This window comes from Apostichopus japonicus, chromosome 11, assembly GCF_037975245.1.
Source record: "Apostichopus japonicus isolate 1M-3 chromosome 11, ASM3797524v1, whole genome shotgun sequence".
NCBI classification, from domain to species: Eukaryota; Metazoa; Echinodermata; class Holothuroidea; order Aspidochirotida; family Stichopodidae; genus Apostichopus; species Apostichopus japonicus.
Genome location: NC_092571.1, coordinates 15,714,990 through 15,742,301, shown reverse-complemented (window position 1 = coordinate 15,742,301; position 27,312 = coordinate 15,714,990). Strand labels below are relative to the sequence as shown.

General features: G+C 37.2%; 2 protein-coding genes across 3 annotated transcripts in view; one reads left to right on the top strand and one right to left on the bottom strand.

Moving 5' to 3' along the window:
* The window catches only part of LOC139975857 (uncharacterized), a 28,133-nt gene extending 10,726 nt beyond the window's left edge, over window positions 1-17,407 (top strand). The window contains exons 9-15 of the mRNA XM_071984106.1: window positions 167-340; window positions 6,008-9,190; window positions 10,232-10,338; window positions 11,489-11,645; window positions 12,023-12,437; window positions 13,643-13,745; window positions 15,274-17,407. Of these exons, the coding sequence (XP_071840207.1) occupies window positions 167-340; window positions 6,008-9,190; window positions 10,232-10,338; window positions 11,489-11,645; window positions 12,023-12,437; window positions 13,643-13,745; window positions 15,274-15,394 (4,260 nt within the window). The 3' untranslated portion in view covers window positions 15,395-17,407. The remainder of the gene's footprint in view (window positions 1-166; window positions 341-6,007; window positions 9,191-10,231; window positions 10,339-11,488; window positions 11,646-12,022; window positions 12,438-13,642; window positions 13,746-15,273) is intronic.
* Window positions 17,408-22,329: 4,922 nt separating this feature from the next.
* LOC139976049 (uncharacterized) overlaps window positions 22,330-27,312 on the bottom strand; it is an 86,168-nt gene continuing 81,185 nt past the window's right edge. For both annotated transcript variants that reach the window (XM_071984449.1, XM_071984448.1), the window contains exon 8: window positions 22,330-26,343. In XM_071984449.1, coding sequence (XP_071840550.1) covers window positions 26,108-26,343 — 236 coding nt within the window. In that variant the 3' untranslated portion in view covers window positions 22,330-26,107. The remainder of the gene's footprint in view (window positions 26,344-27,312) is intronic.

The window sequence follows — 27,312 nt, the reverse complement described above, 5'->3', positions numbered from 1 at the left end:
TGGGGTTTGGGGAGGGGGGTGGAGTGGGCTGGGGTTGTTCCCTCCGACCTCAGTGCACCTGTTTTGAAACAATTCATCCCAGTCACATCATAGCCAACAGCATATTTTATACCTCAGCTCTCTGAAACCTATTTTACATCTTTGTATTTACCCCTGTCTTAAATAGGTTCGAAGAGCAGGCACCCCCATTGAGGATCCCAAGTTTATGGGATATGGCATTTATGACAACAAGATTCGTTCGACTTCTCTCACCATGGAGACAGACAATTCGGAGATCATATACAGAGCTTGCAGAGGTCTGTTAATACAGATGGCTGTGTCTGCAAAGGATCTTCGAGGAGTGAGTAGAGCGAAAAACATTTGTTTCACACCATCCTTAAAGGGGTATTCCGATGACTGAAGTATATTAATTATTTAGCAAATTTGTTGGAAATTTTATGCATCCATAAATTTGTCAAAACCAAATAATTGCAGTTTGTATCGTTCAGATACACATTTTTAGAATTTTTGAGAATTCAGTAAAATTTTATGAATGCATCTGGCAACATAAGAGTTAGCAATTTCATTCACTGATGGCAATTGAGCCGAAAAAGTTTTCCCTTGTTTTCTTATTTTTGTTTATTAAGTACAAATAATTTGTCCATCCAGGACAATATTTAATCTTACAAACAAGCAGGATAATGATGAATTCTAAAAGCAAAAAATTAACATTGACAACTAAGCAAAGATACCAAAATGTATCACATTTCGGGGAAAAATCATCAAAACATCTTATAATATAAAAATTAAAGCTTTTGTAGAACGTATCCACTTCCTCTCATTAGGTTAACATGGTTTTGACAAGATCATAATTCAGACAACTAAATGTTGAGTAAAGATCTTCAACTTAGAATTAGGTAGAATATATTTCTCTTCCATATAAGTGTATCATTGTCTGGTACCAGAATATCCCTTCGATAGGGCAGGTGGAGGAAATAAATTCCACAAAGTATTTTTTTTAAAGCCATTTTTAACGGTCTGCTCTATACAGTGCAAGGAAATTCCTCCCCTTGTCTGATAGCTAATGTGCAAATTATATAGTAGCATTTGGCGATGCATCTGTTTAATGCAATATTAATTTTTTTTCTTTTCCCTCACTTATCCCTTTTTGTCTGAATATCTGATGACAGTTTAGATCCAAATGTCAGAGCATTTGAACAGGATAGATTTCTATGAGAAGAATGAATAATAGCTTCCCATCATCAAAGCAGCTGTCTTCAGTGATCTGAGAATGTCTATGTTTTAAGCTTTTCCACAAAATCAACAGTTCTAGGCAATTGATTGTTTAAATAAATTCCCCAAAGTACAAACTCAGAGCCATTTCTAGCGGGCTGCTCTACACAGTGCGAGGAAATTCCTCCCCTTGTCCGATAGCTAATGTGCAATTATAGTGTAGCATTGACGATGCATCTGTTTAATGCAACCTTAAATTGCTTTCTTTTTCCTCACATATCTCACCTCCTCACAAACAAGAGCAATCTTGCCATTTTACTTTGTCAAAAAGATAAACCTGCCTATAGAATGTCAAACACAGAGGTAAACTTTCATCCCACACCCTTCTTAAGTTAATCAGTGGCATAGCTAATGTTAAGGGGCGGTGGTTGGGAATGATCTTGCAGACAGAATCTTTGTTCTAGAAAAAACTCTTTTTGTGGCAATACAAATATTTGCCCCCCCTCCCAGTGTTACACTTGCGGCTTTATGCGATTGAAATAACGAGCCTTATACAATGCATAAACTAAACTTGATTTTGGTTTTATAGCGACTGTGTATATTTCACACAAGGGAAAATAATGATACTATCACGTGTATGTCACAGGTGAAATGCTCCATTCTCTGTCTGAGCTGCACACTGTTACTTCAATTATCTGTTTCACCTCGTGATCACAGAACTCATGTTTTAGTGGCTGTATCCAGAGTGACACGGCCATCTTGTTTTCACTTTCTAAAACGTCTCGTGAAAGGTTCACTGACCAGCTATATGGTTCAGAATGATGAGCACAGGGTCAATGGGACTGGGTGGTTTTTGAGTAAATGGCCATTTTGTGGGGTGTTACTAAAACGAATGACAATTGCGTTACACATAACGAATGACAATATGTTGTACACACTAAAAAATTGCGTTGACTAAAACGAATGACAGTGAATGACAGCACAGACATTTGCTTCAACCGGATATCACAGTTCAGACTTAGTGGGTATATTAAAGCCACGCAAACCGAGTGGACGCGAAGTGCGTGGCTTACAGATCTAGTAAAGTACGGACAAGATACAAACGCACCTTATAGTAAGCGAAATTGTAAGTCTGATTTTAAAAGGTAAATTTAACGTCATTTTTCCGATATTGTTAGAAACTAACAATACTATAATCTTGAAATGGCTAAAAATTTCAGGAAGAGTCCTTATATTGGACATTTCTATGAAAAAAAAAATGATTTACTCCACTCCGTTAATAATTCTATCTCTTCTCACCACCGTCCTTCGTTGTCATTCGTTGTCATTCGCTGTCATCCGTGAATGATAATTAACCCTGTACAAAGTCAATTGTCATTCGTTTTAGTTTGTCCTATTTTGTGTGCAGTATTAAACCAGTTTGATAGTCACTGAGAGCGGGAATGAGACTTGAAGTGTTGCATGCATATGCTTCATAAATCTCAGAATACTTTACCGAAAGCAAAGGCTTGGTTCAGCGGTTAGAGTGTCCGCCTCACAAACCTTAGGTTTCCAGGATCAAATTGCTCTTGACCTATTCAATAATCGCTGCAGTGCAGTGGTGATGTACGGAGTCTTCCGTGGATTTGGTATTTCTGGTTTGTAAACTTGGAAAAAGGGGTTTGTTTCTGTTCTTCACTTGGTTTTGAAACAACTTTGTTCGTCATGGCTGCACTGCAGTGATGTCTAATGGGGTGCCTTTGCCTACCTCATTATTTGAGAACGTGGTCAGACACTGTGGCATACACTCTAGTCCCCTCGGATGGGGACGTTAAATGGCGTTCTCGGGAGCAGGAATGGGAGCGAATTCACACCCCTGCCTTCGTTATCCTCTGAACGCTTATCGAAAAGAGAAGGCTTGAAATAAACCGGTGTTCATTCATGATCTAACACGGATAGGGTCTCAAATAAGCTACTGTAAGGCTTCCTGATCCTTAGGTCTCTAAACTAAGCTAAACAAAAGAGGTTTGGTATAAGCCAGTTTTAATCTGTGATTCACTTGTCTCTGCTAGACTTGGTCACCAGTTCGATAGTCACATTTAGCAGGCCGGAGAGCAGGAACGGGAGTGGAAGTGTTGAATATATTCCTCATAATTCTCAGGATGCTTTACCCTAAAAAAGAAGACTTGACACATGCCATTTTTCATCCACTATCCTCTGTAGTACTAGTACTGACCTAAATAAGCTAAATTCTCAGCTAAATTCTCAAATGAGTTTGCAGTATCCAATGTTTGCCAAATAATCTTTAAAACTTAATATGCACAAATATATCACTTTAAAAGTATTTCACTAAACCCAGAAACAGATTTCAAATGTTGCTGGAGTAATGCCAGAATATATAAAGTAGTCGGTAGAAGAATGGCTTTTCCTTTTCGGTGAGAAACAAAGATGAATCGATTTCAAGATAATTTCTGATGTAATACCTCCTATGACGTACGCATCACACTGTCTGTCCTAAAGCATGCTCAGTTTATAATCGATGTTTATTCGAAACGTGAAACACGGAAGATTCCTATTGGAGTGGTTTTCGGTAATTGGCTCTCAAATCTTCGGATAGTTTTTTTGTAATTTTAAATTGGACCGAGGAAAAGAGGGGAATATACTAAGAACCATTCTGGTAGTTATTGCTCATAATCTGTGAGTATAAGAAGATAAAAATATAATCAGTAAGCTTGCATTAGTTAACTTTACAGCATTAAAATTGGAATAAAAAAGTGAACAAATTATTTTGATATTTCATTTAATATCAAAACAGTTGAAGAGTGTAACATTAGCACTTAATCAGCGTCATCATCACATGGTCAAGATCACAACTGAGGTTGAGAGTTAGTCAAGTTGTTTACTTTCTTGTGACCGGGCTCTATCTCGGGTGACTTACTTTCTTCAAATTAATACACTCGCATCTTTTAGTTCAGATCCTTTGTAGTAGGCCTCGGCCTATATCCATCAGATTATTTCAGTTAAGGACATATGTAGCCTACACAGTGGTTCAGATCATTTGTAGTAGGCCTAATTAGGCCTATATCCATCAGTTTATTTCAGTTCAGGTACACATGTAGCCTACACAGTGGATCTCTCACCAACTTTATCTGTGATCATAATTCGGTATATACCCTCCTGGGGGGGGACTTATGATACCCCCCCCCGCTTGATGGACCACGATCATCATCACAGTTTAAACAGTTTTGATGTAAGGCGAATAAGGTCGAGAGTGTATCAGGTTCTTTGACAGATATTCACAATGGAATCAATTCCTTCTTCCAGTAGTTAAAGCCTTCTCTGATCATATAAACAAATTTTAATCTGTATTTTCATAAGTTTACAGTTATAGGAATCAATTTCCAAATTTCAATTCAATTTATCAATACATGTGAAGTATGATACCCCCCCCCCCCCCCCCCCCCCCGCTTGATGGACCACGATCATCATCACAGTTTAAACAGTTTTGATGTAAGGCGAATAAGTTCGAGAGTGTATCAGGTTCTTTGACAGATATTCACAATGGAATCATATCCTTCTTCCAGGAGTTAAAGCCTTCTCTGATCATATAAACAAATTTTAATCTGTATTTTCATAAGTTTACAGTTATAGGAATCAATTTCCAAATTTCAATTCAATTTATCAATACATGTGAAGTATGTATAATGAGTCCCCTCATTGAACGTGCATGCTTAGTGTGTCGTCATTGTCATTTTCGTTGTGAGATTCACCTGTAGGCCTAATCAGTTCGCTCTTCAGGAGTTACTGCCTTTCTCTGATCATATAAACAAATTTTAATCTGTATTTTTTTAATTTTATATTATAGGATTAAATTGTCAAATTTTAATTTTCAATTAATCAATACATTTGAAGTGTGTATCATGAGTGCCCTCATTGATAGTGCATGGTTGGTGTCTCTTAATTGTCATTTTGGTTTGTGAGATTCACCTGTAGGCCTAATCAGTTCACTCTTTCATAGGATCGTTATTGTTTTTCCACTGTAAGAATATATGCAAAGCAGATTAACAGAGGGCACTGCAACCATGAACAAAATTAACAGAGGGCGCTCTCATACCAGACCTCTGTAGTTATATGCGTAACTAGCTTTCGCTATGAGTTTTAGTAGAATGGGGGTTATCATTAGTTGATTAATTGCTTATAGTATATATAAACCAGTTTGTTCATGGTTAACAAAGAATAGTTCATTTGAAAACAATGCATCCAGCGTGTGTTATGTAATACTTGTTTTTTCGTAATCGGCGATAATGCTGGTAAGTGGAATCTTGAATGAGGCAATCAACCAGAGTGTCTCTCTACAATTTCATCGGGTGTGCGTGTGTGCTCTTGTGAGTGCTTTTACCCTATCGTGTACCTTTTGAATCGGAGATCTAGAAATAGTACGGATTAAGTATGTCCGAGTACCAATGTGACAGCCCCCTCCGTGGAAATGCTGATGAGCCCCTTTTGATGTTTCATACGTCAGTGTCTAGATTGATAAAGATGTCAGATTGGATTTGGACAAGAAAACAACTTGACTGAATTTGTAGAAGACATTGCAAGTTAGTATCTTAATCTCGATAAATCTGGAGGAGAGTGGAATTTTGTTACGAAAAGGAACTATAGCAGGCTACTTTGGAGAAAAAATTGGAGCTTACAATAATCACATAACTACATAAATTAAGGTTCTATTTTTGGTATCTTTTAATTAGTTATGTATAATTGAATTTGCAGCCAGCTGCTGTCATTTTAAGTTTTTCCATTTTCTTGCTTCTCCAAGGTTGGCATCCAAATGAGCCGTCTGAAGCCACCCAGCAGCATGACGAATAAAACCAAATCACTCACGGAAATGCTCCCAAAGAAAGGAGACAGCCCTACTCAGTCCAAGTGTCCGATCTCCCCCAAACTTTCTCCTCCCAAGACGAAGGAAAAACCATACTCCCTTCTCTCTTTTGTCACTAAAAAGCGTGCCTGCGTGTCGCGGAACTCTGCGACCAAGATGAGCAAAGCACAAAATGTCATGAAGAAGACTTTTGCCCCCCTGAACGGTCTCCCACTCGACGGGAAACGTCTCGCCATGAGACATAACGAGAATTTGGTGGCAGAAATCAAAGGACGATTTCCAAATTCTTCCAGAGAGGGATTATTCCAGAAGGGAGAACTGTCGTCTACCGATCAGACAAATGTACAGAGATTTGGGAGCAATGTAGGCGTCGATCAAAAAATGATCGATTCCCAGAAAGGAATGAAAACCGAAGAAAACGATAAATCTCAGGTTCCTGCAGAGATAAATCAAGGAAGGATAAAGGAAAGTAGCTTTGTTCCAAAGACTCCCAAGGGTCCGGTAAGTGGGGTGAAAAGAGCACTAACATTCGATAAGGTAGAAACCATAGGTAGTACCAAAAGAGGACCAAGTAATACAAACACATCATCAATGCGGGGAAACTACAACAATGCAGCCATGAATAACATCAACAAACGAAGACTGGATGTTACAGATAGAACAGAAATAGAACAGTGCAACAGAGTTGCAAGGGACAATACCAGCAGAGCATCAAGTGCCAATGGTTTAGTCATAGATGGCGCTAACAACGGATCGTCAGATCATACTCGCAGAGTAGCAGTAAAAGATAACGACAAACCAGGATTGCAGTATGCCAGCAGAGCAACTGGGGATCATAGCAACAAAGCAGGTAGGGATCCTAGCAACCGAGCAGTCACGGTTGTCGCTAACAACGGATCGTCAGATCATACTCGCAGAGTACCAGTAAAAGATAATGACAAAACAGGATTGCAGTATGCCAGCAGAGCAGCTGGGGATCATAGCAACAAAGCAGGTAGGGATCCTAGCAACCGAGCAGTCATGGATGGCGCTAACAACGGATCGTCAGATCATACTCGCAGAGTACCAGTAAAAGATAACGGCAAAACAGGATTGCAGTATGCCAGCAGAGCAGCTGGGGATCATAGCAACAAAGCAGGTAGGGATCCTAGCAACCGAGCAGTCATGGATGGCGCTAACAACGGATCGTCAGATCATACTCGCAGAGTACCAGTAAAAGATAACGGCAAAACAGGATTGCAGTATACCAGCAGAGCAGCTGGGGATCATAGCAACAAAGCAGGTAGGGATCCTAGCAACCGAGCAGTCATGGATGGCGCTAACAACGGATCGTCAGATCATACTCGCAGAGTACCAGTAAAAGATAACGACAAAACAGGATTGCAGTATGCCAGCAGAGCAGCTGGGGATCATAGCAACAAAGCAGGTAGGGATCCTAGCAACCGAGCAATCATGGATGGGGCTAACAACGGATCATCAGATCATACTCGCAGAGTACCAGTAAAAGATAACGACAAAATAGGATTGCAGTATGCCAGCCGAGCAGCTGGGGATCATAGCAACAAAGCAGGTAGGGATCGTGGCAATCGAGCAGTCATGGATGGCGCTAACAACGGATCGTCAGATCATACTCGCAGAGTAGCAGTACAAAATAACCACAAAACAGGATTGCAGAATACCAGCAGAGCAGCTGGGGATCATAGCAACAAAGCAGGTAGGGATCCTAGCAATCGAGCAGTCATGGATGGCGCTAACAACGGATCGCCAGATCATACTCGCAGAGTAGCAGTACAAAATGACGACAAAACAGGATTGCAGTATGCCAGCAGAGCAGCTGGGGATCATAGCAACAAAGCAGGTAGGGATCCTAGCAACCGAGCAGTCATGGATGGCGCTAACAACGGATCGCCAGATCATACTCGCAGAGTAGCAGTACAAAATAACGACAAAACAGGATTGCAGTATGCCAGCAGAGCAGCTGGGGATCATAGCAACAAAGCAGGTAGGGATCCTAGCAACCGAGCAGTCATGGATGGCGCTAACAACGGATCGCCAGATCATACTCGCAGAGTAGCAGTACAAAATAACGACAAAACAGGATTGCAGTATGCCAGCAGAGCAGCTGGGGATCATAGCAACAAAGCAGGTAGGGACCCTAGCAACCGAGCAGTCATGAATGGGGCTAACAACGGATCGTCAGATCATACTCGCAGAGTAGCAGTACAAAATAACGTCAAAAGAGGATTTCAGTATGCCAGCAGAGCAGCTGGGGATCATAGCAACAAAGCAGGTAGGGATCCTAGCAACCGAGCAGCCATGGCTAATGTCAACAGAGCAACTAGGCATATTAGCAACAGAGCAGTTGGGGAACACAGCAACAGAACAGCCATTAATAATGTCAACAGAGGAGTAATGGTCCATCGCAACATAGGAAGAAACAATTGTATCGACAAAGCAGCCGTGAGACAAAAGGACAGAAAGGCAATGAGACCAAGCATCCATGCAACAGCAATGGACAATACCAACAAGGCATTAAGGAATAAAATTAGTCAAGGGAAAATAGAAAATAGCAAGAAAGGGTTACCATTGGATAAGGATAAAACTAAGTCACCAAAAAGGAAAACTGTCAATCAAACAGTAGAGAGTGATACCATTGGAGGAGGTCTCGATAAGACCAGCAGCAGAACACCGAGGGCTATGACAGACAAAAGAGCAAGGTATCAAACCATCGCCGAGACAACGAGGTCTAAACTGGCAGTCTTTAAAAGAGAAGAAAACAAGCCGGATAAAACCTCCGCGAAAATATCGACGGGAAAGAACGTGTCGGTCACGTCCGGCATTCACGGCCGGAAAGAACTAAGGTTGCCTACGATAAAGGAAGATGACACTGGCAGTGGCGGTGAAGGCAAGTTGCCGATGAATAAAGTCGTCGGTGAGAAACAGGGTCCTAAGAGAACGAGGGAATCAAACACTTCGGATGAAGCTGGATATGACGTGGTTGGAACTACTGACTGTAGTGCAGCTGTGAATGGCAAAGTAGTTTCAAGGAAAAACTTTACAACACCACGAGGAGCTCTCACCTCTCGCAATGAAAAAAAGAAGAAATACCCAAATGGAAAGGTAAGCATATTATAACCATTTGTACCAAACAAAAATTTTGAAGTATCTCTATACGGTCTATACATGTCATTTTGATTTTCCTGTGCCCCAAATTAATGGTTAAAAAGGTTAAAAATTGCGCTTTATTGCAGCCGTTGGAGGCAAAACCATTACACAGGTCTCAGTTCTAAGTCGGGCCCAAAAAATTCTCAAAAATTAATTTGGATTGCTGCTTTAATGGGCTCTGTTCTGCACTAGATCCCCACCAGCCCTGGTCCCGATGGGCCTACCCGCACACCAGCTAGGGGCCGGAGTGCCTTTGGGTCACATACACCAAAGGTGCTGTGCTCTTCTTGGCGGGTCCTCCATTAATTGTTTCTTTCAAGGCCCCATGGCCCTTGGGTCGGATCAAATAGCTGGTAGCAATTTTGCACCGGGTCAATCTTTCCTTTATCCAGCCACTTTGATGGTGTATCAAGCCTCAGGTGTTAAATTATTATTTCTTGAAATAGCAAGGCGGAGAATTCCACAATTTCAACCACAGTGCTGGAAAATGTCAGTGCATCAAAAGATCCACTGGCTAAAATCAAGTTCTGTTTTTCTTGAGTTACAGTGCACATCAGTTTATAATGACTGTACACAGGCTTTTGATAACAACCCAATAATTCTTGCCGATAAGAATTAGCAGTAAATACAGGGCTTATATTAGCTACGGAAATCATGCCAATTCTTTGACTGACCGTCATGTTTAAGTTCTTCATCTGTACCGGCAGAAAATTTCCAAACGGTAATATTCCCTGGCATTTGGCCGGTAAATATCCTGAATTTCTGGGTCTGCATAATTTAATGGAGGTGTATTACCTGAACAGATAGTAGTTTCTCTTTGATGATCAATAACATCATAAGAAATGTTCTTGGAAATGATATAAAAATCATATATCTATGATCACCTTTGATCCTTTAATAGAGATATTGTGGCTAAGTCATTGAAGTGCTGTAAAAATTGTGTCCGTTTTGTTTTTTTGACAAATGAAAACATTGTTAAATAATTATTCTTTATAGATAGATCCATCAGTGTTGGATTCCCTACCTACAGCGATACAGAGCGAAGTTCTTCGTGAGTCCAAGCTTGGTTTAAAGAATTCTTCTGAAATCAGTGACGATGATAGGTAACAGTACTGCACAAAAATTATTTTTATACCTTGAATAGTTGTTTTTTTTCCTTCTTGTGTTTCACATTATTTCTGTTATAAAGCTAAATGTCACAGCAATGGGTACCAAATCTTAAGATCGAACTTAGATTTGTAGATCAAAGGCACGACCATTTACCAACATCATCTTTTCTAGAGGAAATCAACACGTTGTAGTCATACGTCGTTTTGAAAGCAAGGTGGAGACTCCACTTTTAAAAATCACCAGACTGCAGGCTCCAAAAATATGCTCGAAAGTCAAATAATAATGACATGTGCAAAGTTCACGAAAAAGGTTCACCACCATCCTGGGGCTTTATTCATCTCGTAGATGTTTCTGTTGTCTCGTTGAACATTCCTGTAAATCTGGGGAAAACTTTTGAGGGTCAGAACTGATCCAGAGAGTACTTTGAAAAATAAAAATGAAATGAAAAAAAATATGAACACTTTTAGCAATGTTTAATATGCCCAAATTTGGGGCCAAATATGGATGACCTTTAAAGGTAGTCAGTATAGGTCCCAAATAAAAGCACGCTATCATTGCACGCAGTTTTCAAAAAGTACTTTCCTGGAGGTCTTTACGTTACTCTCCATATTGTTCTCAGATATTTTTAAGGAACACATATGATGACTGAATGTCCCAGTGAGGAAAATTTCCTCAAAGGTTGTAATAGAAACAGTTTCATTATTTTGACCAAAGGTACTTGACCATATTTGAATATCTAGCATATTTGGGGCCAGTACAGCATACAGTGTCATCTATAGTATAATAAAATTATCAAAAACTGGTTTAACATTTTTATTTGAATTTCAGTCATGAAATTCTAAATATTGACACAATTTGTCCAATAATGTGTAATATACAGATGTGTTTATAAGAGAGCTATAGAATGATAGATAAAACTATAAGGACTACTTTTAGAGTTTTGCCAGATTTGATAATGTCATTATTTACAATATTAAAGTTTAAATCTCCAGTTATTGCTTTGAATTAATTTTCTTGATAAGAATTTCTCTCTAAATTGGTATTAACATAAACATTTTTTTGTTATACTATGTGTAATTAATTATTAACATAGTAAATAATAAAATGGAATCATTATTTTTTTATTTGTTTTACTTTCTTCAGAAAAACAAAACATTTTGACCCAAACCAAGCCAGCACATCAACTGGGATTACCTCTAAACTTGATCAAGAAGTTTTGCAGAATCTTCCCGCGGACATACTGCAAGAGGTCGTTGAAAGCGAAAGATGTCGGCTAAAACTAGCGCAAAGTACACCAATTGTGAGTGCTATAGGATATTTATGCAAACAGTCTTGAAGTCTAGAATTAATTGCTGAAAAGGGGAGGGGGTGAGGGGAGGGGGTGGGGATGTTAGCTTACGTAGTCCTACATTTACCTACCGTTTGTGTTTCCAGTTGTATTATTCAGTGGGCAAAGTTTGAACAGTCATGTAGACTCATTGTTCTTGTTGGGTTTATGATTGAACTTTGACCCCTAGGTGACAGAATTCCATTCAAGTCTCAAACTGACCAATTGATACAAATACTTTCAAGTTTGCAAATATGCATTTATTCATCAAGATATTATACAACAAATATTTTAAAGGTGAAAATTTATACTTTTTATATTTTTTTATTTGCATATATCTCTTTGTCCAGGGAGGTACTAACCAGACACTGGGTGCAAGAACGGCTGGAAAACGGAACATTCCCGAGGCATTCAATATGAGAGAATTTGCGTTTAAGAAAAAAAAGTGTGATAGGAAATTGAAGATCGGGGTGAAGATCGCAACAGACCCTTCGACAGACTCTTTAAGTAATACAAATGATAGAAAAAGTCGTCATGAGCTGAGCACTAATGATGATATGAATATTCATAATTTCATTAAAGAAGATCAACATAGTGATGAATATGCAGAGCCTGAGTTAGACCCAAGTGTCATCGAGGAAAGAGAAACAGTAAAATATGAAGTAGTTGCGGCAGATGCAGAGAAGAAGAAAATCAGTCTCGGTGGAGCCTTTACGATTGAGGATGTTAAAAATATGATGAAACAGTGGATGGAGTTGTTTGCAAGTAAGTTGTTGTTGACAAAAGTGATTTATAATATATTTTTAGGCGGAGTGTATAGCCTAGTGGTTAACGCCGGCGTCTCCCAGTCATGAGATCCCCGGTTCGATTCCTGCCGACAGCAAGGTGTGTCGTCTGGCAAGGGTGTTGTTCAATAACAACTTCCCGACATGGACGTTAAATGGATGTGTGCCGAGAGATTGGCTTCGGTCAGCTTGCGAGTCTATAAGCCTCCATGGCTTCTTTCGCGAGTTCCTGCTTGCGGGAAGATCACATATACATACATACATACATACATAATTATAGTACCAAAAGCTGTACAGTATATATTGATTCCAGTGTGAACAGTTGAGCTATGTAGTAACCACCTTTATTTGTGGATATATATTCCTTTGACCTAAATTAAGAAGTAGTTAATAATTTAATCCAATTACCTTTATAGATTTATCAGTAATGCGACTATGACCTTTCGTGGGTATAAAACCATTAAAAGACAGTTTTCATTTGCTCAGTGCGACATTTACCATCGGACCAAACAGACCTGGGAAGCCCCAATGAAGGAGGGAAAATTAAAGGCCAAAACAGAGGGAAAAAAAGAGGCTTATCAGATACCTTTCAGAGAATTTCTTTAAAGTTAGAACAATTTTGGGAAGGGTGGGTGGGTTGGGAGGGGGGGGGGGTTAGCCTCTTATCACATTTCTAAGTACATGCCAATGGGTATAGCAAACCTATTCAATGAAATCTTGACAACTAATGCTTTACACACATACTAATTGAAACACACCTAGGGTAAAATAGTGTAAATTCATGAAAGTGCAGGCCCCAAAATCTATGTCTGGTTCAGGGCCTCCTTCAGAAATACAAAATCTAACCCTGCATTTGTTCAAAAGTTATCAGTTTTCATGTTCTAGTTAAACTGTTTGAAGAGTTATGGGTTTACTAAAGTAATAGCCATGCAGCTTTACATTGTTGTAGGATACAATAAAAAGCGAGCAGCATTTTAGTACGGTAACTAGGGTTACCGCAAATTTTCTTGGAGGAGGGGGAAGAATCTGAAGGCCAGGGCACAAAAACTCTCTGTTGACAAGCAACTAATAAGAGATTTGCTTTTATTGTAGCCTATTCGTTGTGCATTTTTAGCTGCAGAAACTGATATTGTCAATTTTTTTTTTAATTTCTCGTTAAAAAAACCCGTCTGTTTCTTCTTGTAGGTCCCTTAGATGAGGATATCAGCCACGTGGTACATTTCATGAGATCTCATATTCTGGATCAAAATTTAGAAATGGTCTTTCAACTTCTCAGAGCCTTTAAGAGGTAAAAACATCCATCAACCATCACCCGAAATGTATATTACTATTAAAATATAAATAGGTAATACTTTGATGGTTTAGTATTTTAAGGGTTAAGTTATTGCCAAAACTTTCAGGGTGGATGGGGGGGGGGGAGGGGGAGGGAGGGGCAGGTTGAAGTCACACAAGACTTGGGAACTCCCTCTTCATCGATCAAATATGTCTCACTGAGTAAAATCAGCAAAATGTGGGTGGCTGTACAATTAGAAGTGCAAAACGTCAACCTATGGCCATTTTACAATCAATCTAGCATATTTGTGGCAATACTAACTCCATGATGTCACTAATAATGTTCTTGTATTTTTATTTATTATTATTCCATTTTTTTTTAAATAATTTAAATTCAATATTTTGCACAGTTGAGCAATCACATGACTGGTATAACCAGACCGATGCAATATCATGTAGGTCAAATTAACACCCACCCTACCATGCACAGTACTTTGCGAAGCTGATTAAGATATTTTTACAGATATGTTTTACAAGATCATTACGATGATGATTATGGTTCATTGAGCATAATAAAATTGGTCTCCTGTTGGAAGTTCACGCTCCTACCCAACACTATCTAAACTAAATCTTTGAAAAGAGCAGAGAAAACAGTTTGGCTCAAAATTGATTCAAAACCATTGACCTTACTAGTGTGTGTGGGTCACTAGCTTGAATTACGCTCTAACCTCAATATTTCTCAACACTCTTCGGGTTTGTTAATAATGTCTCCGTTTGCCGTGATTCATTAAGTTATATAAAGAGGTTTCTAGCATCAGCTAGCAGAAGGAGACTGGCTCCTATTGGAAGTCCATGCACCATCTGATCAGGTTTCTAACTGCATAGTGTTCCAACGTATTTTATATGATTTGTACAATCTATCAGCCCTATTATTTTTTTTTAAATATTTTTTTAATGAAGAAACGTTGTAATGTTTGGAATTTAGCATTTCCCTTGGCATTCCTTGATACTTCATATAACTGATGTGCCTGTAGGTGTTAAAAAGAATAACATCAATTGGTATATAAGAAATACCAAAAGGTCTGCTGTATAGACCCGACCTTTAGCACGCTATCATGGAAAAGTTTCTTGAGATTACGTAATCTACCTGCCTTGGTCGTAAAATGACCTCTTTTTACCAATTAGTCTGCAATGCCTGCCACATATTTTATCTTGTATGAGGGGCTTTGTGTAAATGCTGTATGATTAACTACATTGTAGACATGAACACATTTCGACACAGTGTTTACACAAAGAGCCTGATGGTGTTAAGAAGCTCTGCAGGCTAATTGTTAAGCCTGAGGTCGATTTACGACCGTGGCAGGTCGATTACGTAATCACAAAACATTCCTAGCTGTAGCATTCTATAATTGGAGCCCAATAAAGCAGATCTTTAATTTGATGAAGTTGGCTAAGTTTGATGGTCTGCTGACAGGCTGACATTTATCATAACAAAGTTCGACCTTTGACCTTACATGTCAGCCTTTGATTCATTTTGCTCTTAGGATGGTTTCCACCGGTGATAGCCAGGACTGGAGGAATGCTTACATCACAGTCAAAGAGAGGATACAGACTACTGTCGGCCATATCTACGGAAGTTCCTTAAAGCTGGACGAAGACCTGTAAGATTGGTTTAGTATGTATAATCTTTACCTGGTAGAAAGCAAGTTTCAATGGAGGGGGGGGGGGGAGGAGAGGGGGAAGATTAATAAGCATCAGGGTTTTCTATGTTTTAATCTTTCTGTACGTATGTATGAGCATATTCCAAATCAATTCCATTTGTTTGTAAACATGCATTGATCATTTTTCAAGTTTATAGTACAGACGAAACTTTATTTTTTGATTGATGAAAGAGGATCTTAAGCATCCCTGTTAAATTTTGCATCGAATTGTTTTGTCTCTTGTGTAATTTTGAGGGATGTACAAGTAAAAATCTGAAATAATCCTTGTTAATACTAAACACCTGTTTATTCTGTAATTAACTTTACATCTTAAAGAGGCAGCAAGCATATGATACCCTACAAAGGAATCTGCCATTGATGTTGATAATGTAAAGCCACATCCCACACATGCCTTGTTTTTTTACCCCCCTTAGTGTTTGAGAGTACATAGGGAGACAATTAATAATAATAATAATAATAAAAAGTAATACTGAAATAAATTTCTGCAATCATAAGTTACTGTCGGCCTTTATGGAGTTCCATTCGTCTTCAGCAGTTTGAAGAAGCAATGTATATATTGTATTATTGTCTTCAAAAATTTTTAACAATAGACCATTGTTATAATTCATATCCTGTTTACTTTTAATTACGCTAAAGGAAAGAAACTGATGAGAGAAGCGTCATGTTTCGAAGACAGTAACGGTCATTCTTTCATCATTTGTGTTTCTCTCGAAGAGTAAGCACAGAATAATGAAAGGCAGCAAAGATAAAGGGGAAATGGACTGAAAATATGGTGACGTTCACATCCTTAAAAAGACAATAAGGAAGTAAAGTTTTGTTTGTGTGCTTTTGGATAAAGGAAAAAGCAAATGTTTGTGATAGTTTTGAAAAGTATTTGATACAATACCCCTGTGGTCATCATTGAGACATATTTTTAAATAACCAGCAATAAGAAGAGAGAATTCCTCCATCCCCCCCACCAAAAAAAAACATTGCTGAAACTACAAATCAAAGACGATTTTTCCTAACTTATAGAAAATGGCATAACTCAATAAACTTTGATAATGTCCAAAATTTTATATGACACAGTTTCGCTGTTATTTTTGAACCTACAACTATTTTTTTAGCGATGTCTTTAGACTTTCAAGTTTGCTCTGAATACTGTTGTTGATCAATTAATATAAAAAGTAAACTATCTAATTACTGATAATTTGAAGGAAAATTTCCAACTTAAAAAAAAAAAAAAAATCTTCATGTTGCTCTACTCTCTGATTAGTGAATCTATAGTTGGAAGTGGTAAGTGATTATGAAGTTTTGATTGCAGCTGTTTGTAACAGTTTTCAATTATATGAAGGAACGTAGTTCTGGTCTAAGCACTTATGTGAGCAGTACCGATGACCTTTGACATGACAACTTCTACTATGTGTGCATCATGTGGACTTGTTTCACATTCAGAGGACTTGAACAAAAGAATTCCAAGTCCTCACATGCATAGGAGCCCAATTTGATTTGGGGGGGCTGTAACGATATGCCCGAAAAAGATAACCAAACTCTTTCCTGCGCTCCGCGCGCGTTCAACATGTTAATGTGCATATCATATAGACATGCATCGGTTATTATGTTGCATGCCAATAACATACTATCATTTGCCGTGTAATTACCCTTCCATATTGGTTATAATCATTGGGGAAGTCGTTACAATAATAATGTTAATAATAATATAAGTTTAACTATTGAAAAACACATCGCAAATTCTTTTTCAGTAGGTGCCGGAAAAATTCTCAGCATATTGTCTGAACTTTCAAAAAAATATTTGGTTGGGGGGCTGCAGCCCCCCCCCCCCCCGCCTCCTACGCTCACATGTCATCTGAACTGAATCACCATGTCCTCTGATGAAATCCATTCTTAAGTGGATTTGTTTTGGTCGTAGGTTATGTGGATTTAAACGATGGAAAAATCATTGGGGCCCTATAGATCTCATGAATAATTGCAAACTTCTCGTGAGAACTCATAAGTTCTTGTGAGATTTTTTGTATTCTTCGGGAGGAATTTTGATAAGGGGGTCCTCAGACTGAATGTAAAGCACACTTTTGTGTATGTATATCTTTCTTACAATTCTTACAAAAAGTTGGTCAAGAAACAAACCAAGGTCCCTACTTAATATTTTCCTAGCTTTGTTATACTGAAGGTTCTGCAGTGGTACTTCTTCTTGCAGTGGTACTTCTTGGCATTTATAATTGCTGCATTAAGCCACTGTGGGTTATTGAAATGTGGCATTCCTTACATTTGCTAATACTGTATATAGTTTTGCTACAATCATCACTTTCACATAAATATAAATTACTTGGAGGTACTTGTTGTCACTTGAGAGACTAATCGAAAACGTCTGATATTCATATAGAGAAAACCTATTGGGCTATTTGGAAACACATTTCACCAGTCATCACTGTCTAACAATATCAGACAGTCCACATATACTGTGTTACAGTATCCCACAGTTAACATATCCGGTGTTACATATACTGTGTTACAGTATCCCAGTTTACATATCTGATGTTACATATTATACTGTGTTACAGTGTCCCACAGTTTACATATCTGATGTTACATATACTGTGTTACAGTATCCCAGAGTACATATCTGATGTTAAATATTATACTGTGTTACAGTATCCCACAGTTTACATATCCGATGTAACATATACTGTGTTACAGTATCCCACAGTTTACATATCAGATGTTACATATACTGTGTTACAGTATCCCACAGTTTACATATCCGATGTTACATATACTGTGTTACAGTATCCCACAGTTTACATATCAGATGTTACATATACTGTGTTACAGTATCCCACAGTTTACATATCCGAAGTAACATATACTGTGTTACAGTATCCCACAGTTTACATATCAGATGTTACATATACTGTGTTACAGTATCCCACAGTTTACATATCTCATGTTACATATACTGTGTTACAGTATCCCACAGTTTACATATCCGATGTAACATATACTGTGTTACAGTATCCCACAGTTTACATATCAGATGTTACATATACTGTGTTACAGTATCCCACAGTTTACATATCCGATGTTACATATACTGTGTTACAGTATCCCAGTTTACATATCTGATGTTAAATATGATACTGTGTTACAGTTTCCCATAGTTTACATATCTGATGTTACATATACTGTGTTACAGTATCCCACAGTTTACATATCTGATGTTACATATACTGTGTTACAGTATCCCACAGTTTACATATCCGGTGTTACATATACTGTGTTACAGTATCCCAGTTTGTTACATATTATACTGTGTTACAGTGTCCCACAGTTTACATATCTGATGTTACATATACTGTGTTACAGTATCCCAGTTAACATATCCGATGTTACATATACTGTGTTATAGTATCCCAGTTTACATATACGATGTTACATATACTGTGTTACAGTATCCCACAGTTTACATATCCCGATGTTACATATACTGTGGTACAGTATCCCACAGTTTACATATCTGATGTTACATATACTGTGTTATAGTATCCCAGTTTACATATCCGATGTTACATATACTGTGTTACAGTATCCCACAGTTTACATATCCGAAGTTACATATACTGTGTTACAGTATCCCACAGTTTACATATCCCGATGTTACATATACTGGGGTACAGTATCCCACAGTTTACATATCCGATGTAACATATACTGTGTTACAGTATCCCACAGTTAACATATCCGATGTTACATATACTGTGTTACAGTATCCCACAGTTTACATATCTGATGTTACATATATTGTGTTACAGTATCCCACAGTTTACATATCTGATGTTACATATATTGTGTTACAGTATCCCACAGTTTACATATCTGATGTTACATATACTGTGTTACAGCATCCCACAGTTTACATATACGATGTTACATATACTGTGTTACAGTATCCCACAGTTTACATATCCGAAGTTACATATACTGTGTTACAGTATCCGATGTTACATATACTGTGTTACAGTATCCCACAGTTTACATATCCGATGTAACATATACTGTGTTACAGTATCTCAGTTTACATATACGATGTTACATATACTGTGTTACAGTATCCCACAGTTTACATATCCGAAGTTACATATACTGTGTTACAGTATCCCACAGTTTACATATCTAATGTTACATATACTGTGTTACAGTATCCCACAGTTTACATATCAGATGTTACATATACTGTGTTATAGTATCCCAGTTTACATAGACGATGTTACATATACTGTGTTAAAGTATCCCACAGTTTACATATCTAATGTAACATATACTGTGTTACAGTGTCCCACAGTTTACATATCTGGTATTACATATACTGTGTTACAGTATCCCACAGTTTACATATCAGATGTTACATATACTGTGTTACAGTATCTCAGTCTACATATCCGATGTGTAACAATTATGTGTTGCAGTATCTCACAGCTCACCTTACCGCCTGGTTTTGCAGGCAAGTCTGAAGTGCACAATTGTGTACACTTTGTGTAAGCTAACTACAAATACATGATAAAATATGGTTTTAACAAATTTTTCTATATATATGCAGCCATAGAATATTGTACAAAGAATTATTATTGCTAGTCAGGCCATAGCTGTAGGAGGAACAGTGTTTGTTTTTAACCTGCAGTAGGCTACCTAGGTCACTGTCAGTCATGCTCCAGCTACAAATATATATATTGGCTGAGGAAGGAATTGAAATAATAAAAATAATAAAAAAGCAAACCATTCCAAATATCATTGTGTTCAATCCATCTTTGAGTTTTTACTTTTCTTCTTACTCTATGCCAAACATGCCGTCATATTACCCCAGAATTCCCAATGTTGACTATGGTCTAAGACCCTCTTCCCTCTCTTGTGATTCTAACAATTTCATTTACATGTTCTACGTGTACTTTGCAAAGAGGGCAATTATGTAGGTGAAACAGGTTCTCGGTTCGGCTTACGTTATAATAATCACAAAAAATTCTACTCTTCGTGATCATTTTGCTGGTTTCCCCATTCCGAACATTTCAATCTTCATAGACATTCTCTCAAAAACCTAAACTGTTAGTTTAATTGCCTCGAACTTCAAATCTATAACTGAATGTTAATGAAAAGAAATCCATTGGATCTTTCGTATTAAGTCTCACATCACCGTTTATTTGGTTCTATTTCCATCATTGCCACTTACACTTATCTAGCATCATACTTACATTGTTACATTTTATACTTTTCTTCCCACTGCCAATAAGTATTGTCCCAGGGGGACCAAAAATTCCAATATATTTTCTAAAATAATACGCCTTATTTGCCAATTATGAGCCATATCTTATATCTCTGCTATATAGGCCTATATATATCTAAATGTATGTATATATATATATATATCTATAAATATCTATATATATATATATCTTAATCTATAAATATCTATACACACAAATATATATATATATATATATATATATACTAATATATATATATGCTAATATATATATATGTATGTATGTATCTATCTATCTCTATATATTTATCTCTATATCTATATATATCTATATATATATATCTATATATATATATATATATATATATATATATATATATATATAGATATATATATATATAGATATATATAAAAATATATATATATATATATAAATATATATATATATATATATATATATATATATATATATGAATGTGTAGCAAGTGGTATGACAGATTTATAATAAATTATTAAAGATCAACACCAGAAAAGTTTCACTTCATGGCCAGATTCATCAGGCAAAGTCAGGAATCGAACCCGGAACTTTGTGCACAGACAGGTCTTCATTTTGTAGCTTCATGTTGTTGCTATGTCTCTTGTGGCAAATGTGTGCACCCTTTTGTGGCAAACACTGTATAGCACCATACATGCTCTTTGTAACACACCTTTTGTAACAATATACATGTGTATACTGTACCAATATACTATGAATTTCATGAGATGCTGTATTAGTTTTATATACTTTTCATGGGTGGCAGTCTGCCATTGGTTCATATAGCTCTGAGTTGTTAAGAAGTTACTTCCTGTTAACCTCGAGGTGGCATAACTAGGTAAATTGACCTGGCTGCTTTGTGACCTCAACAAGGACATCAAATGGACTTCTTGGACGAAAATATCACCAATCGGAATGGAAATCGGGACCTTTCAGCAGCTCAAACTGATCTTTCATTGAAGCACTGCATTATTCTATGAACAAAGCTTCACAAACTTGTTTGGAAATCTTGTGTTTCGTTTCATGACGCTTTATATTCTCGATGGGATAGATCCTAAACGTTGTTTATAATACGCAAATCCATGAATCATTCATGATCGATAAATGACATAATACAGACAACTACTCAACACTACTAATTTCAAAAGGTCTGCGTTCCACGCTCACGTAAAGGAAGTCAGATAATCTGGCTCCCAGAATCTATGGGTATGGTCATAAGACATATAGATGAAATTATGAGAATATACGCCGAAAGTCTTTTACACAATGTTACTGGACCGCTAATCGCAATTTAGTGAGCGATGAGCGGTTGGAAGCATGTGATCACGTATAAATAGTACAGAGTAGATTGGTCACCGACCTTTGACCTAATCATATGTAGTATCTAAATTCCCTTCCAAGGGACTTGTGATACTAACAACAGTGTTTTCTTATCTGATGCACATACAGCTAGACATGAGAGCTTAAAGGAAATGTAGGAGGGGTGGTTGGGGGTGGGAGAAGGGGGGGTGAGTGGGTGTAGGTTGGGGGAGATGTGTCGGTTGGAAATATTATCATCAAAAGAAAACAGAAGAGAACAAAACAGCAGATGGGTAAATGACATTCACCACATGTATTCAATAAATGATATATATATATATCTTGGGTACATATTATCATTTACCTTCATGAAACATATCTCCCCACACATAAACATTATCTCTCTCTCTCTCTCTCTCTATATATATATATATATATACATATATAAATATATATATAAGCACAAATATGATACTGCAACAGGAATTGTGACATAACACCTAAAAAATGAAATAACTCAAATACTACAACTACCAAGTTTATTTGTAACTCTAATAACTTGTGAACATTAAATTGAAAAGCAGAAGATAACTGGACTTCAGACAGTTGAGAAAATTACAACTGAAATTCATGGTCCAGGTTTGCTCTGAGTCAATGATGTTTGTAACATGGTGTCTTTCATGGAGCTCTCACTGTGTGGTTTCCTGTCCGAATATAACCATGTTTTCGGGATTTGATGTTGAAGCCATACTTACCTCAAATATCCCCATCAACATTAGAAAGTCACCTGCAAGATTCAGTTATAGTAGTACATCACAATCATCGTGACAAGTTGACACCGTTACAAACATCATCCACATAACTTGCACATTTTTTCTGCAGCACTGGAAGGGGTAGCATTGGGATTATACCAACCCATTTTGAGCACATTACTCTCATCCTACTGAGGGAAGCAATATGGTGCCGCCAAATCATTGAGTTGAGATATTTTTCCCAGTGGTATTCCAGCATTAATGATGTTCGTAACAAGACACCATGCATGGTTTGCTCTCCCCCAGTTGCCAGTTTTGTGGGATTTTGATGGGGCCTAACATCTAGTTTATATTTAGCAATGATTCCGACATCATACCAAAGTCAAATATCTCAATACAGTCCATCAACCTTGGGCAATCACCTGCAAAATTCATCTATAGTACATTATGATCACATTGACAAGATGACACCGTTACGAACATCATACTCATAACGTGAACATTGTTTCTGCAGCACTGAAATGGTGGCAATTGGAATGAACCAATAGAGAATATTGAGGGAAGCAATGGGTGCCTCCAAATGAATGAGTTGAGATGAATTTCTCAACAGTATTCCAAAATGGATGATGTTCGTAACAAGACACAATGCATGGTTTGTCATTAGACACCACAACCAAAGTCACTCGTATGTAACATGCATGGCTTTTCATGTATCAATTTTGCAATGTTATTCAGGAGACCACAATAGGTGGTACATATTAAAAATATATACACCCCTTCTGTATCTGTGTGGAGGAATTTAAATAGCATTGCAACAAGCGATGATGTTCGTAACAGACTAGACACCGTTACGAACATCATTGAGTGAATTACTGCTACGCAAAATATGCACGGTCCCCAATAATATTTGTCCCCCTGTTTAGTAGTTGGGAGTGAATGCTATACAGTCATACCTGTTTAAATGGAAATGATCTTGTTCTCAGGGATATTCTGAGGCATATGATGTTCGTAACATACTTAGACACCGCCCGTTACGAACATCATCATACATTTGGTGGTCCATATTTTTCTTCTCTGCAAGTTCACATGTCTCATCATTTGATATTAGGTAGAGTCATGTCATGTCTATAGATTTCAATCAGGAGAGGTCTGTATTTTGACAACCTTAAAGCAGTAGTATAGGTCCAATTTGGTGGTCATTTCATGTCACAAATTGGTGCCTTTTTTAGTGCATTTTCGTGTGAAATGTGGGGATAAAAATTGAGTCACATAGTCTTATGTCATAATGTTATCTTATGTATCTCCTGTATACATCTATTCCAGGAATCAACAATGGATTGCTAGTTGTGACACCTATAGTGCTATTTATAGGGCAGTTCATAGCAGTGGGGCAGAATCTCTGCAGTATCAAATTTGTGCATATATAACTAAAATTGTAGGGAGTTGGAAAATCCAGAACAGTGAAAAAACTTCCAGTCTCCACCGGGATTCAAACCCGGGCCTTTATATGCGGACACCCTAACCACTAGGCTATGGAAGCTGATTGTATGTCCAGAGGTTCGAAACCGGTAAGGAAGGTCGTAATTCCACTGCAGGCGTTAGTCACCTGTATCCAACAATACTAGTTCTGTTTTGGTGACATTTTTGCCTTATACACCTACTTACTCTAGAGATCAAACATGATGCTAACCAACTCGAAATCTTTTGTGATTCCTAAAGCCGGATCTTGAAGATCACAAATTAAGTTCCAGTGCCTAGTTCCCAAGCATCATGTCAGAGCTCACAATTGAGGGGAGATCAGCAAGTTAGAATAGAATGAAAAATTACCACTTTTCTCAGATTGGTCTAGGATCTAGGCAGTGGCGGAGCGTCCATACAGTCAGAGGGGGTGGATGCCCCCCCTGACGGACTCAAATGGACTGCTGGCGCCCTTTTCAGCTTTTTACCACTTTTTACTTATTCGCAATTATTGACTTTTTTTATTGCGCTCTCAAATACCTATTGACATTTGTCACATTTTGTTGGTGTAATTTTCTGACAAAATGGCCATGACACCTATTTATTCTTCGTTTATCTGCAAATTAGCAAGGCCCGGAAAGGGTCATTTCCGGCGATCTAAGGAGGATCTTTACTCAAAAAATTTCTGTACGCTCCGCGCCAACCTGTGGTGGCGCTCCGCTTAGATAGGCGCCTCAACAGACCCTTCTCGACCCCCCTGACCAATACCCCTAGCTCCGCCACTGGATCTAGGTGTCTGTTTTAATTTCCATTGTTCTAAAAGTATTGACTTTTCTGGGTAAGAAATATTGAAATTTTGTCAATGAGAACAATATTTTCTAATTAATAACCAACCTGTTTTGAATAATATTTTCTGATAGGAGTCTTTTGCATGGTTTGAAGGGTTAGTACCGACTAAACAGTAACTCCAAGTTAAATCATTTATCTATATAAATGAAATATATATATACATCTAAGAAAATTTACAAATATTCATGTCGATTTGATACAGTAGAGACAATTTACTCACATTCAAAAGAAAACTATACATATATCTATATATTGTTATAAATGGGGAAAAGGAATTTACTCTCCAGAAAAGTAAAAGATTTTAATCTGTAAATAAACTAGCAGTGATCAACAAAATGATGAAGTGATGAGTTTATGTTTAAAACAAAATCGCAGCAAAAAGTTCCTTACTTTGAGAGTTTGAAGTTATTAAAAAATATAACTGCAAACCTACAAAATGGTTTTTTTTTAAATCATATTTCAACTATTTTATATATATTTTTCTTTAAAGGATGAATTATAAACTTACCAAAAATTAGAAATTCAACCTTATTTTCATAAAAATTGTTTAATGATCCGTTACAGATCTTACTTTTGGACAACTACTTCTCAACAAAACTTCAGAAGTACTTGCTTATACTAAGTTAAGTAAATCATCATTCTTGATCAAATGTATAGGTTAATTAAATATCCAAGTGATGGATTCGACAATTTTCTACTACATGCAAAACATCACATTGGTAAAATCTACTGAATGTGAAAAGCCAAAAGTTGACAGAAAATTTGTTCAATTATAAAGCACTTGACTTGAGTCATGGTGTTAATTTATTTACAACACTAGATGCCGCCGAGTACTCATTAATTTTGACGTTCTTTCAGAATTTTGTTGACCAAAATAGTCAGTAGTTTGACTTCTTTCTGATTTTCATTGACATATTTTATTGCACATTTTCAAAAATGATTTCGACGGCATCTTACTTTTAAAAATTTGTAAAAGGAACAAGTTTGAAAGGTACTGTTCAACATTTCTCAATCGTGTTAGTTAATATGTTTTACCTTCATCTCATAGGATACGATGCTTTCTTCTTTGATAAGACCTTTCCAGTGAATGGTGGAACCGTAGACACCGTTAAGGTTTGTGTCATCCCCATTACATACTCCATGCCACCAACCACCCTGTGTGATATCGGCACATTTGTTGGTACTTTCAGTATTGTCTCTGTCATATGTACTGAATGCTTTACCATTCTGATCGCTGAGACCATCCATGAGACCTGCAAGACATAAAGATATTGATGGAATAAATAACATATGAGATCTATGGTAGATACCTGCATTAGCATCTCTGATTTATTGTTCACAAATGATATTTAGCCTCTGGAGTGCTCTTTATTTCACAAAGATATTTATTTGACCAAATTATTCACAATAATTTCACGGATTGGCTGAAATGCATACAACTTTTTCAGAACGTGCAAATGGATAGATTGAGAAAAAGTAAACACTACGTTGTCATAGCTTATATTAATTAGGTAAAATGTTGTTTGGTTAATTTCCGTAAAATATTCAGTCCCCACCATCTTAATAATTAAATTCCATATTGCCCATATGCTTGTTATTATTTAACACTAAGAATAATGAAAATACTTTCTCAAAGTTCAGCTTGGAACAAGTTTTACATTTACTTGCATGAAATTGCTTTCGACAAATTCAGTCCTAATATGAACATTCTAAAATTATTACAATATTATAGAGAAATAGAAAAGGAACGGAATGAACAATCAGCGACATTTTTGTCAAAACAATTAAACTTAAAGAGGTACTAGCACTGGAACCTGCAAATAATAACAACATTTTGAATGTCAATGGAGTAATTACATATGCTGTCAACGATACTGCAGCTACTTCCATTAACATCTCTGAATATGTTGATATCACTATATAAATATTCACAATTGCTTGCCAATAACTACAGATTGGCTCAAAGGAAATACAGATATTTCAAAATGTGTAAAAGTAGCTCAGCAAACAAATAGATGAAGAAGAGAAGATGAAGAAAAATAACCACTAACTGTATTGCCATATGTGGAGTAATGTTGTTTGGCTCGTTTCCATACAATCCAAAATAGCTCCTGCATTTGTTACGATTCTAACAATAATGACATTGTCCTTCTCATACTCTCATGGCTCAAATCATGACAAAGCTGATGCTCAAGTGCCCTATATTTGGCCTTTGATGTTTA